At 36.9% G+C, this 13,763-nt stretch overlaps 1 protein-coding gene across 1 annotated transcript in view; it reads right to left on the reverse strand.

Annotated features, from left to right (window-relative positions):
• Positions 1-13,763, reverse strand: part of LOC102812807 (chromosome unknown open reading frame, human C2orf76) — a 63,966-nt gene that overhangs the window by 42,839 nt on the left and 7,364 nt on the right. The window contains exon 2 of the mRNA XM_006868725.1: positions 10,099-10,149. Within this exon, the coding sequence (XP_006868787.1) occupies positions 10,099-10,149 (51 nt within the window). The remainder of the gene's footprint in view (positions 1-10,098; positions 10,150-13,763) is intronic.

Genomic DNA, 13,763 nt, shown 5'->3' on the forward strand with positions numbered 1-13,763 from the left:
CATGTGTCTACCCTCTACACAGTGAATAATTTTCCCTTCCTTCCCATCCCTGGTAATTCATCCTAGAATGTTTCTTTTACCAAGAAAACATGTTCTTAACTTTTTATAACAGTGATCTCAGAAAATATTTGTCTTTTTGTGAATGACTGATTTCACTCAGTATACAATGTCTTCTAGGTTCATGCATGTTATAAGGTGTTTCACAGATGCATCATTATTCTTCATTGTTGTGTAATATTCCATTGTGTGTATGTACAAAGCCTGTTTAACCATTCCACTGTTGATGGGAATTTAGACTGTTTCCATATTTTTGCTATTGTGAATAGTGTTGTGATAAATGGGTATGCATATATCTATTTGTGTCACTTGTAAAATTTTTTGAGGATACATACCAAATAGAGGGATTACTAGGTTATAAGGTATTTCTATTTCCAAGTTTTTGAGAAAGCACCACACTGTTTTCCACAGTGATTGAACTATTTCATAGTAGGAGCTCTGGTAGCATAGTGATTATGAGTCAGGCTGCTAAGCTCACAGTCAGCAGTTCGAAATTACCAGTCGTTCCATGGGAAAAAGATGAGGCTTTCTGCTCCGGTAAAGATTTACAGCCTTGGAAACCCTATTTAGGGTCACTATGAGTCGGAACAAACTCCATGGCACACCACACCATCAGTGTGGTGAGGTGGTGGTGATATGCCTTGGAGTCTCTTCACACTCTTGCCAGCATTTGTTGTTTTCTGTTTCCTTGAACTTTGTTATCAATGCTAGGGTAAAAAAGATATCTCATTGTTGTTCTGATGTGCATCCCTTTAATGGTTAATGATCTTTGGCATTTCTTCCTAAGTGTGTTGGATGCCTGAATATCTGTCTTCTTTAGTGAAGTGTCTACTCATTTCCTCTGTCCCATTTTTAATTGGATTATTTGTCTTGTTGAGGTGTTGAACTGTTCTATGAATTTTGGAGAGTAGTCATTTGTCTGATATGTCATTGTCAAAAATTTTTCCCAGTCTATGGGTTCTCTTTTCACTTTGTGAAATCTTTTGATTTACATGTCTAATATTGGTTGGGAGTTTTTTGATGACCTGATTAATTTCTTTTTTTGTTATGGGTATGTTCAGGTTCTCTACTTCACTGTGTGTAAGTTTAGGTAGGTTGTGTTTTTCTAAAAATGTATTTATCTCTTCTAAGTTTTCAAATTTATTGTCATACAATTCTTCATAGTATTCTGTTATTATCATTTTTATTTCCTTTGGTTCCGTTGTGACATCACCCATGTGGTTTCTAATGCATGTTATTTGTGTCTTCTAACTCATAGCGACCCTGTACAGGGTTTCTGAGGCTGTAAATCTTTACGGGAGCAAAATGCCTCATCTTTCTCCCGTGGAACCTCTGGTAGTTTCGAACTGCTGACCTTGCGGTTCATAACCCGATCCGTAACCACTATGCTACCAGAGCTCCTTTGTTAGGTTAGTTGAGAATATTTTAATGACTCTGTTTTAGGTCTGCTGTGCAGCTTTCTACTTCATTCTGTGTTATGCAGTTTAGGTTAGTTGCACAGTTTTAGAAATTTCTTCAAGTTTGTTGGAGTATAATTCCTCATTAGTATTGATTATCCTTTTTATTTCCATTAGTTCTGTTATGATGTCACCTGTATCATTTCGTATTCATGTTATCTGAATCTTTTCCTTCTTTTCTTTTGTTAGATTTGCCAATGATTTGATATTTTAATCCTTTCAAAGAACTAACTTATTGTTGATTCTATTTTTCTGTTTATAATTGTCTTCTTGATTCTATTGTTTTTCTGTTTGTATTTCATTTATTTCTATTCTAACCTTTATTATTTCTTTTCTTCTGGTGGCTGTAGAAAAACACTATTATCTTTTTCTAACTGTTGGAGAGGTTAGGTAAAGGTGTTGATTTTGGATTTTTCTTCCTTTTTGGATGTGTGTATTTATTGCTATAAACAGCCCTCTGAGAACTGCTTTTGTTGGGTAAGTTTGGAATGTTGTGTTTTCATTCTTATTTGATTAAAGAAATTTTTTTATTTCTGGCATTGTGGGATAAGCCCTGGACTGCAAACCACAGGGTTGGCAGTTCAAACCCACCAGCTGCTCCTCAGAAATTCTGTACAGGGTTGCTATGAGTCAGTACAACAACAATTACCCAGTAGCTTTTAAGCAGGGTGTTATTCAATTTCCATGTACTTGATTTTTTTACCTTGATCTTCTTATTGCTGATTTCTAATTTTTATAACACTGTTATCTAAGAAGATGCTCTGTAATGTTTTAATGGCTTTAAATTTACTGAGGTTTGCTTTGTGGCCTAACATTTGATTTATTGTGGAAAATGTTCCATGTGTACTGGAAAGGGATGTATTTTGTACTGTTGTTGGGTTCAGTGTTCTGTATATATCTATGCGGTTAAATTGGTGATAATGTTTAGGTTTTCTGTGTCCTTGCTGAGTTTTCTAGTTGTTCTGTCCTTCATCAAAAGTAGTATATTAAAATCTCTTAAAACTATTGTAGCATTTTCATTTCTTTCTTCAGTTCTATTAGATTTTATGTATTTTGAGGCTTTTTCATTTGGAGAAAAGGTATTTAATATGATTATGTCTTCTTGTTCAACTGACCCTTTAATCACAATATAGTGTGCTCCTTTATCCCTGATGCTAACCTTTGCCTTAAAGTCTATCTTATCAGAGATTAATATTGCCACTACAATTCATTTTTGATTGCCATTAGCTTGATATATTTCTTTCCTTCATTTTATTTTTAGTCTATTTTCCTTTGTGTTTAGGGTGTGTCTCTTGTAGACAGCATACTGAAGGATCCTGTTTTCTTATCTTTCCTGCTACTCTCTGCCTCATCACTGGAACATTTAATCCAATTACATTCAGTGCAATTATCAAAAGGTATTATTACTGTCATTTTTCTGTGAGTATTTTTATGGTGTTGCTGGTTTCTTTGTTGCACATAAATATCTGCTCTGAGTTCATTTTGTTTGTTGGTTTCCTTTCAATTTACTTCATTTCTGTTATGTTAATGATCAATAAATCTTCCTGATTTTCCTCTTGTATTTTCAATCTTGTAGGTTTGTTTTACTTTAGATACTTTTATATCTGGATTGAGTTATGGGTGGTACTGTCATGTATGTAAATCTCAGGTTGCTTTCTGCTTTGGTTAGTTCTCAAACCAAAGAACACCCTGTGGTATTTTTTGTAAAGCTGGTCCAGTTATCACAAATTCCTTTAATTTCTATTTATCTGAAAATGCTCTAATTTCACCATTGTATTTGAGGGGCAGCTTAGCTAGGCATATGTTTCATGGTTGACAATTCTTTTCTTTCAGTTTTATATATGATATCCCATTGCCTTCTTCCCTGTATGGGTTCTGATGAGAAATCAGAGCTTCATCTTATTGGTTCTCCCTTGTAGGTAACTTTTTTGTTTTTCTCATGCAGCTCTCACAATTCTTTCTTTGTCTTGGTTTTAGAAAGTCTGATTATGGCATGACTGGGTGATTTTCTTTTGGGGTCTACCATGTTTGAGATTTGTTCAGCTTTTTGAATGGTTATCTCTTCATCTTTCATAATGTTCTCCCACAAATTTCTCCATGCTTTTTTTAAATCTCTTTCTGCTCTGGAATTCTGGTCACCCTTAAGTTATTCCTTTTCATGGGGTTCCATATAAACCTCAAGCTTTCTTCTGATTTTTTTATTTTCTTTTTAAATTTTTTTCTTACATACTAATATTTACAGATTTACCCTCATGGTCACTAATTTGGGCTTCCATTGATTCCAATCTACTCCTTTGCCCTTTCACTGTATTATCCATTTCTAAGATATTATTATTAATGTTCTTGATTTCTTTTCACAGGTTTTGTATTGCTTTAACAATTGCATTTATTTTGTCTGTTTGTTCTTGTGGTACTTTCCTGAAGTCTACTTTTTTTTCTGTGTTCTCCTTGCTTTCCTCAATCTTTCTGTTAATCTGTTAAAGGTACCTAAATATCATTCTTTTAAAATTCTTTCTCAGGTAGTTCCATTACCTTTTCTTCCTCAGACATGTTTTTTGGCTTTGCATATAGGTCATTTGTTTGAAACATTCTCTCTTGTTTTTTTCATGTGAGCTAAAATCGTCTGTTGTCTCCAAGATTTTGTTGTTATATTTGTATTTAATTGATTGTATGTTAGTGTGTTCTTATATCCTTATCAATTTTCTCATGATGGGTGTGATTATGGAGTGGAAGTATGTATATTGTTTTCCATTCACCATTGATGCAGCTCAGTTTAGGGTAGGTTTGGTTCATGCTAGCTACTGTCTATTGTTGAGCAGGTGGTATAGGAACAGGTATTGGCTCTTGTCCAGTGGGTGGAGCTTCAGAGTGCTCTGTTATGGCTGAGCTATATAAGCATGGTTGCTGCCTTCCATCAGGTAAGGTAAGAGGAGAAACTACACACAGGAAAACAGAACAGGACAGAACAGAACAAACAAGCAATAACAGTAAAACAGAATATGATAAAGGAGAAAGAAGAAAAAAATGGGCAGCAATAAGAAACAAAGAAAATAATAACTAAAAGGAGAAATGAGGAACAGGAAAATAGAGCTGTAGAAGAGAAAAATGATAAAGAAAGAAAAAACAAAGAGAGGGAAGATAAAAGGAGGAATATAGAGAGTAGTAAAGAAAAATCAAGAGAAAAGAAAGAAGTTGTTGTTAGGCGCCATCAAGTTGGTACCAACTCATAGAGACCCTACACACAACAGGAAAAAAAGTCACTACCTGCTCCTGCGCCAACTTCACAATCATTGCTATGTTAGAGCTCATTGCTTCTGCCCCTGTGATGATCCATCTGGTTGGGGCTCTTCTTCTTTTTCTCCGATTCTCCACTTTACTAAACATGGTATCCTTCTCCAGGGACTGGTCCCTCCTGATAATAAGTCTGAAGAAGTCTGGCCATCCAGGTTTCCAGGAAGCATTATGGCTGGACTTCTTCCAACACAGATTGATTTGTTCTTTTGGCACTTTTAATATTCTCTTCCAACACTGTAACTCAAGTGCATCAATTCTTCTATGCTCTTCCTTATTCACTGTTCAACTTTCACATACATATGAGGTTATTGAAAATATAAGCCAGGTGCATCTTAGTCCTCAAACTGACATCTTTGCTTTTCAACACTTTGTCTTGTGTGGCAGATTTGCCTAATGCAATATGTTGTCTGATTTCTAGACTGCTGCTTCCATGAGTGTTGATGATTAAAGTCTTTGACAACTTCAATTTTTTTTCCATTTATCATGATTCTATGTATTGGTCCAATTGTGAGGATTTTTGTTTTCTTTACATTGAGGTGCAACCCATTCTGAAGGCTGTGGTCTTTGATCTTCATCTGTAAATATTTTAAGTCCTCTTCATTTTCAGAAAGCAAGGTTGTATCATCTGCATATCCCAGTTGTTAAAGAGTCTTTCTCTAACCCTGATGCCACGTTTTTCTTCATATAGTCCAGCTTTTCGGATTATGTGCTGAGCATACAGACTGAACAGGCATAGTGCAAGAATACAAATCTGGCACACACTTTTCCTAATTCTGTTCACACAACTGCCTCTTGGTCTATGTACACTTTGTAAGTGTTCCTGAATACTCATTCTCCACAATGTTGTCCATAGCTTGTCATTGTCCACAAAATCAAAAGTCTTGGCAAAGTCAATAAACCACATGCAAACATCTTTCTGATGTTCTCTGCTCTCAGTCAAAACCCATCCAACATCAGCAATGATATCCCTCATTCCACATCCTCTTCGAAATCCAGCTTGAACCTCAGGAAGTTCTCTTCAAAAAAGGCTGCAGCTGCTTTTGTATTATCTTTAGCAAACTTTTACTTATATGAGATACTAATGATATTGTCTGATGAGTTCTGCATTCTGTTGGGTCACCTCTCTTTGGGATGGACACAAATATGGATCTCTTCCATTCAGTTGGCCAGGTAGTTGTCTTCCAACCTTCTTGGCATAAATGCCTCTAGTGCTGCATCAGTTTGTTGAAAGGTTTCAATTTGTATTCCATCAATTCCTGGAGGCTTGTTCTTTGCCAATGCCTTCAATGTACTTTGGACTACTGTCTTCAGTATTACCTTGATCATATGCTATCTTTTTAAATGAACATACAAACCATTTCTTTTTGGTATAGTGACTCTGTGTATTCTTTCCATCTTCATTTGAGGTTTCTGAATCAGTCAATGTTTTGGCCAAAGAATCTATCAACATAGTATGTCAAGGCTTGAATTTTCTTCTTCACTTCCCTCATGCTGACCATGTCTTCCCTTTTGGTTTTCTAACTCCAGCTCTTTGTACATTTTGTTATATTTTTCTTTGTCTTCTTGAACTGCCTTTTGAAAATTTCTATTTAGTTCTTTTACCTCCTCATTTCTTCCATTTTCTTTAGCATCTTTATGCTGGAAAGCAAGTTTCAGAGTCTTCTGACATCCATTTTGGTCTTTTCCTTCTTCCTGTCTCTTAATGACCTTTTGCTTTCTTCCTGTATGATATTCTTGATGTCATCCCACAACTCTTCTGGTCTTTGGTCTTTGGTGTCTAATGCATCAAATCTCTTCTTCAGATATCTCTAAATTCAGGTGGGATATGTCCAAGGTCGTATTTCGGCTCTCATGGACTTGTTTTAATTTTCTTCAGCTTCAGCCTGAACTTGCATATGAACAACTGATGTTCTGTTCCACTGTCTGTCCCTCACCTTATTTTGAATGATGATATGGAGCTTTTCCACAGTCTCTTTCCACAGATGTAGTCAATTTGATTTCTGTGGATTCCATCTGGTGAGGTCCATGTGTATAATCATCTTTTGTGTTGTTTAAAAATGGTATTTACAGTGAATAAGTCATTGGTCTTGCAAAATTCTATCATTCGATCACCACCAGCATCATTTCTACCACCAAGAAGGCCATTTTTCAACTACCGATCATTCCTCTTTGTTGCCAACCTTGGCATTCCAGTTCTCAGTAATTTATCAGCACATCTTGGTTGCATATTTTATCAATTTTATACAGAAGAAGTTGGTAGAATTCATCAATTTCATCATCACTGGCTTTTAGTGGTTGGTGCGTAAATTTTAATAATAGTGGTGTTAACTGGTCTTCCTTGTAGGCATATACATATTATCCCATCAGCCAGCATTGTACTTCAAGGCATATCTTGATATGTTTTTTTTTTGATGATGAATGCGGCACCATTCTTCTTCAATTTGTCATTCCCGGCACAGCAAACCATGTGATAGATTCAAAGTGGCCAATACCAGTCCATTTCAGCTCACTAATGCCTAGGGTATCAATGAAGAGGATATTGGAAGTGAAAAACCATAGAAAAGAAAAGAAAAAAAAAAAACTAAGCAGAGATACAAAGGATAAAAATTAAGGGAAGGGAAAGAGAGGAAGAAGGAGAAGAGAGGATAAAAACAAAACAAATAAAAACAATGAAACACCAAAAGGAAACCAAAACAAACAAAAATATCCGTGCAGTTGTTGGACACAGAGAAGAGAAAACTCTGGGGGGTTCCTGCCAGTCAAAGAATTCACAAGAGATGTGACGGCTTAATTCCCAGCCATAGATGGAGTTCCTATAGGACCAGATGTTGCACATGTTCAGGGGACCCAATCTGGAAATAGTTTATGGAAGTCCTTCAGGTTGCTGGTTTCAGTGTCTGTAAGAACAAGAGGGCAGCTGGGGTCAGGATGGCTGATTATGAAGGTTCCTGTTTGTCTAATTTTGGCCTGGAGGTTCTGTGAGTTCTGTGGGTCTAGAGTAGAGACAGTCTGAATCCAGGTGCCAAGGCAGTGCAGCAGACACCCACCTCAGACTTGCTCACAACCATATGACTCCAAACTTCTGAAAGCAAGGTCTGTGCTTGGGGTAGATGAGGATGGGGGCCAGCCTCACTTCTCCAAGGAAGTGTGGGAAGTTAGCAGAAATCTCACCTTTTCCTTTGACCATATGAATCTGTACTGCACCATCTGTCCTTCCCAAGTGGCTCCAAAAAGTTCAAGCTGGTTGTGCCGTGTCAGGCAGGCAGACCATTCACTAGTCCTTCTCTTTCGTTCCCTTCCTCTGCTCATCTTCTCCTCCCAATAGGTTTGCACTTCTCTAACCTTTCATCTGAACCCTGAAGCTTAGGGTTCACATCATCTATCCTTCCAAAGTGGTTCCAAAAAGTTCAAGCTGGTTGCACCATGTCAGGCAGGCAGACCATTCACTAGTCCTTCCCTTTCATTCACTTCCTCTGCTCATCTTCTCCTCCCAATAGGTTTTCACTTCTCTAACCTTTCCTCTGAACCCTGAAGCTTACGGTTCCAGGACTGCCGTCTCTGTATCTTTGCTGTAGAGGGTCTATGAAATGTATCTGCCTATTTTACCATCTTGCCCCATAGGGTTTTCAAGGGTGTGACCTTTCAGAAGTAGGTCACCAGGCCTTTCTTCTGAGGCACCTGAGTGGGCTTGAATCAATCTTTTTGTCAGCAGTTCAGCACTTAAACGTTTGTGCCAGAGACTCAACTCGGACATTCTGCTACTTTCATTATCTAAAATTTATATTTCAAACTAACCTACATGGAAAACAGGTTTGTCTATGTGTAACCCACATGGAACAGAGGTCTGTATGTTATGCAAACATATACACACAAACCATGCAGAAATGGAAACTGTATGTATTCTAATTTGAAATGGCATCTGTGGGTTGATTTAAGTTTAAGATTCTATTTCAAAACATTATACAAGGAGAGCCATGGAAACCACCATTAAGAAGTTTCATAGTTACTGTAACCATGCTTTTACTCCTTTCTCTTATTCAGTATTTAACATGCACATTTTAAGTCCAATAAATTGAAGTGATTTCCACTCAGTGCCTTCAAATTCTGCTTGACTACCTCTTATGACCTCACAATTAGTCTGGATATTAAAATGCATATGCACAATGAAGACTGCAATTTCAAAGTATTTTGGGTCATAAGTTGCTCTACCAAATGAGAACAGAATTAAAAACTTCTCCAAAAAAGTGATTTAAAATAATAAAATATTTCAATTTTTAAATACCAGCACCAATGAACAGAAATACTTATTAGATGCATTGTAACTTTCAAGTGAAGTCTCAAATTCAGAGTTTAGGGCACATCAGTACACCACAGGTTAGTTAACTGGAACTTCTTTATACTGAATAATGAAATCTGTTCCTCCCTTATTACTACTCTTTGAAATCACCAATTACAGCATATAAAACTAGCATATGAAATGCTTAAGTTATTGTCATTCATAATGGTAAACCTCTTATTTTAATTCTTAGCCTTTGGTTTTCCTTTTCTTATAATCTGTCAAGGAAACTCAGTTTAGACATTTAAATAAAAAATAAAAAAAAACAGTTGCCATTGAGTTGATTCTGACTCATGGAACCTCTATGTGTGTTAGAGTAGGACTTGGCTCCATATAGTCTTTAAAGACTTATTTTTCAGATATAGATCTCTGGACTTGTCTTCCATGGAATCTCTGACATCTCAGTTAGTAGTCAAGCACACTGACCATTTGCATCAACGAAGGACTATTCATTTTAGACACAGTTTTCCCAAATATACTATCTTTCACAAATAGCTACTTTAACAACATACTTTGCTGTTATTGTTAAATGTCATCAGGTTGGTCCCGGCTCATAATGACCCTGTACAGGGTTTCCAGGGAGCAGCTGCTGGGTTCAAACTACTGACCTTGTGATTAGCAGTCCAATGCTTATCTATAGCACAACACCAGAACTATGATTCCTATATTTCTAAGTAAGCTTCCAAATTGGTTTCTATTTACAGATCATGAAACCAGTTTTTGAATATCAAATTTAAATTAATATCAACATAAAACTACTATAAAATTTCATTACTGTATTTTCATATCAGTCACACACACAATACACTTTTTTGGCAAGCCATGCAACCCCCTTGCATGCTATTTTCCTGTGCATGCTAAGCATATTATATACATGTGTGTGCAACATATTTGGTTGTGTCATATGCAAAAATAGGGCAAGGTATGTTTTAAAAGAATAAGAAAATTAGTTACCATATTTATAATTTCGGAATGGTGGTGGCAAGCTGGTCCTTAAAGGGATATCTACAAGAAAAATATTATTTCTATTATAAAACATTCAAGTGTATATTCATAGCATATGCATAGTTACTTGGTTCTGCTCTATATACCTGTGCACCAAACTGGGGGAAAAAAAAGGCTGGTAGAACACAAAATGAAACTATCATGCCATTAAAATCCAAGGATCATCGAAATCACTGGAAACAACTATATAAGGTGTTAAGCTATCATTAGCTGATAATAGATAACACTATTAAACATAATAGCAATCATCTGCATTTGAAATATATCATATACATATGTGCACAAGACATTTATTTTGTATATACGAGGGGACTTTAAAAATGTCATGGAAAAATGGAATTAAAAATAATAGAATTAAAATAATAATAATAAATAATAGGATTATTCCATGAACTTCTTGAAGTCCTCTCATACAGTGAGACCAGACAGAGCCAGAACTCAGTAGATCTGTTTTGTTTACTCAGGTCTTGCAAGTTTTCACCTTGGCAGGGTGAAGTATTTCCACAATTAGTGGAAAATGTTTTAGTTTCCCTTTTATGACAGGTGTCCACCTTACACAAGTTTCAGCTTTACCAACTTTTACTGTTGTTGTTAATTAAGCGCCATCAAGTCAGTTCTGACTCATATCAACTCTGTATAGGGTTTCCATGGTGCAGATGGTGGGTTTGAATTGTCAACCTTTGGGTGAGTAGTTCAGTGCTTATCCTACAATGCCACACCAGGATTCCAAGTTTTACTATAGTTAATGTTTATTTGGAGTCCTGGTATGGTGCTGTAGGAAAGTACTGGACTACTAACTGTAAGGTTGGCAGTTCAAACCCACCAGCCTCTCTTCGGAAACCCTATACAGGGTAGCTACGAGTTGGAACTATGACTCACCAGCTCTTAACAACATTTTGTTTGCTTGTTTATTTTATTTATCATGTAAATTTAAGAACTCCTTGACAGTCTTTGGTCAGTAGTAAGAATCAATGATCTCGAGGATTTTCTTTCTCTTATCTAAATTCAGATAATCTACACTATAACTCTTTTGAGTAACTACTCAGCAAAGAATAAGAATAAAAGCAAAACCAAAAATCAGAGTGGCTATTCTTTTTAAAAAATGATATTTAAGAAACACCAAATACTGGTATTGGTTTTAACTAATATTATCTGATGGTACAATACCTACAGATGGCAATCTGTTTACACTTACCAAAATTACATATCTATATACCCAGCAATTCCACTTTGGGAAATTTATTGAAATATACTTTACACATTTGTGTGTGTGTGTGTACGAAATCACATATATACAAGAATACTAAATTTAGCCAGTAAAATTGAATTAATGGAATTCAATCAATGGACTCAAGTAGAATTGAATCAACGGAAGACCAAATGACTGTGCTTGAAGACTAATCTCTTAGTATCATCTGCTAGAGGAACAATCAGAAAACAGAACCAAAAAAAAATCCAAAGATTTATGTGGGACAGTTTCAAGAGGAATAAATTATCTGACTGGAATTCCACAACAGAAAGAGACAAACACAGAGAGAAAAGAAAAGAAAAAAAAAAACTGTCTAAGAGTTGGAAGTAAACTTCCCTAACATCATTAAAGAGAAGATAAGCCATTCAAAAAGTTAAATGAGGGGTGGGATGCACTCTGCAGTGTAGCGCACAGAGGTCTGGGAGCTGGCGGCCCCAGGTGCCGGACAACCCTCGCGGCACAGCTCACCTGACTCTTACATCCCATGTCGGCGCCACCCATGGCAGATGGGCCGAAGCCCGACACTGGAGCCACGGAGGGTGCGGTGGCTCAAGCCCTGGAGATGCCGGGCTGGAAGGCCCTAGAGGACGCAGACCCCCAGCCCGGTAGTTATGAGATCCGATACTATGGACCAGCCAAGTGGGTCAGCACATCCGTTGAATCTATGGACTGGGATTCAGCCATCCAGACTTACTTTAAAGGCAAGAATGAGAGAGCAATCTGATCCACCCAAGCCTTCAGAGACAGATGTCTTCATTGACAGAGACAAAATGACTGTATTTGTATGGCCTTTCTATGGCTCCTCTAGTGCCCAAAAGAGTCAAGAACAACTTTTGACATCAGCAAACATTTTGAGGGAAGAAGTAAAAGTTCTCAATGAAAAAGTTTACTACACTGCAGGCTACAACAGTCCTTTTGAATTGCTTAATAGCAATAACGAAGTGTGGCAGATTCAGAAAAATGAACCCTCCACAGAAAATGAATGAGAGAATGCAGAGTTTCAGTGCCTGGGACAAACATTCTGTTTAATGTAAACATCCATGCTACCTATAAGTAAAAGGAGCTCTGGTAGCGTTGTGGTTACAAATCGGACTGCGAACAGCAAGGTCAGCAGTTCGAAACTACCAGCTGTTCCATGGGAGAAAGATGAGGTTTTCTGCTCCCGTAAAGATTTACAACCTCGAAACCCCTGTACAGGGTCGCTATGAGTCAGAACCAACTCCACAGCACGTAACAACAACAACCTATGAGCAAAGTGTATGTCTAGTGTCTTCTACCTGAGAGAACTGCTGTGAGTTGAGCTGATACTCAGAGTGCCTTTTTAATGCCTGTACCATTATCTAGATACTCAGAATAACAGGGGTCCCTCTTCTATCAATATGCACACTGGTCATCTTTATTACTGTGAGGATCCAGAAAAATATGATGCTTCCTCCTCCTACATCAAAAAAAAAAATTAAAAAATTAAATGAACTCCAAACAGAATAGACACTCCCAAAAGAAAATCACCAAGATATATTATAGTTAAATTTTTCAGAACTACGGAAAGAAAAGAATCCTGAGAGCAGCTTGGGGGAAACAAAATGTAACCTACAAAGAGGAACTAATGAGTCTAAGCTCTGATTTCTCAGCAGAAACCATGCAGGCAAAAAGAGAATGGATGGTAGATCCATTATCCAACCTTGCCAAAACAACAATCAGATACCCAGCAAACCTGTCCCTCAAATATATGACAGCTAAATAAGAGTATTTCCAAATAAACAGAAATTAAAAGAATTTGCAAAAGTCAGAACAACTTTATAAAAAACACCAAAGACAGAAAACCACAATAACAGACAACAAACTGAGACTAATATACATGACAACATTACCCAGAACTCAAACCAGATATAGAAGTATTCAAAGTTAAACAAACCTATAGGACTGAAGTAGGGAACTAGAGAAATCAGTTTGCAAAAACAACTAAAAAAACCATAAAGTATATAGAGGGAGTAATGTCATTACAGAACTTCCAAATGAAGAAGAAATCAAGAAAAATAAATAAATAGTCCTATAGAAAAAGCTCTGGACTATTAACTACTATGCTAACCAAAAAGTCAGCAGTTTAAATCCACCAGTTGCTCCTCAAAAACCCTATAGAGGTCCCTATGAGTCTGGGAAACTGTCACTTTAAATTTCATACTGTGGTGGCTTGTGAGTTGCTGTGATTCTAAAAGCTACGCCACTGGTATTTTAAATACCAGCAGGGTCACCCATGGTGGACAGGTTTCAGATGAGCTTCTAGACAAAGATAGACTAGGAAGAAGGAGTGACGAACTACTTTCGAATACTCAGTCACTGAAAACCTTATGAATAGCAGAGAAAC

The sequence above is a fragment of the Chrysochloris asiatica genome, unplaced genomic scaffold (genome assembly GCF_000296735.1).
Source record: "Chrysochloris asiatica unplaced genomic scaffold, ChrAsi1.0 scaffold00123, whole genome shotgun sequence".
NCBI classification, from domain to species: domain Eukaryota; kingdom Metazoa; phylum Chordata; class Mammalia; order Afrosoricida; family Chrysochloridae; genus Chrysochloris; species Chrysochloris asiatica.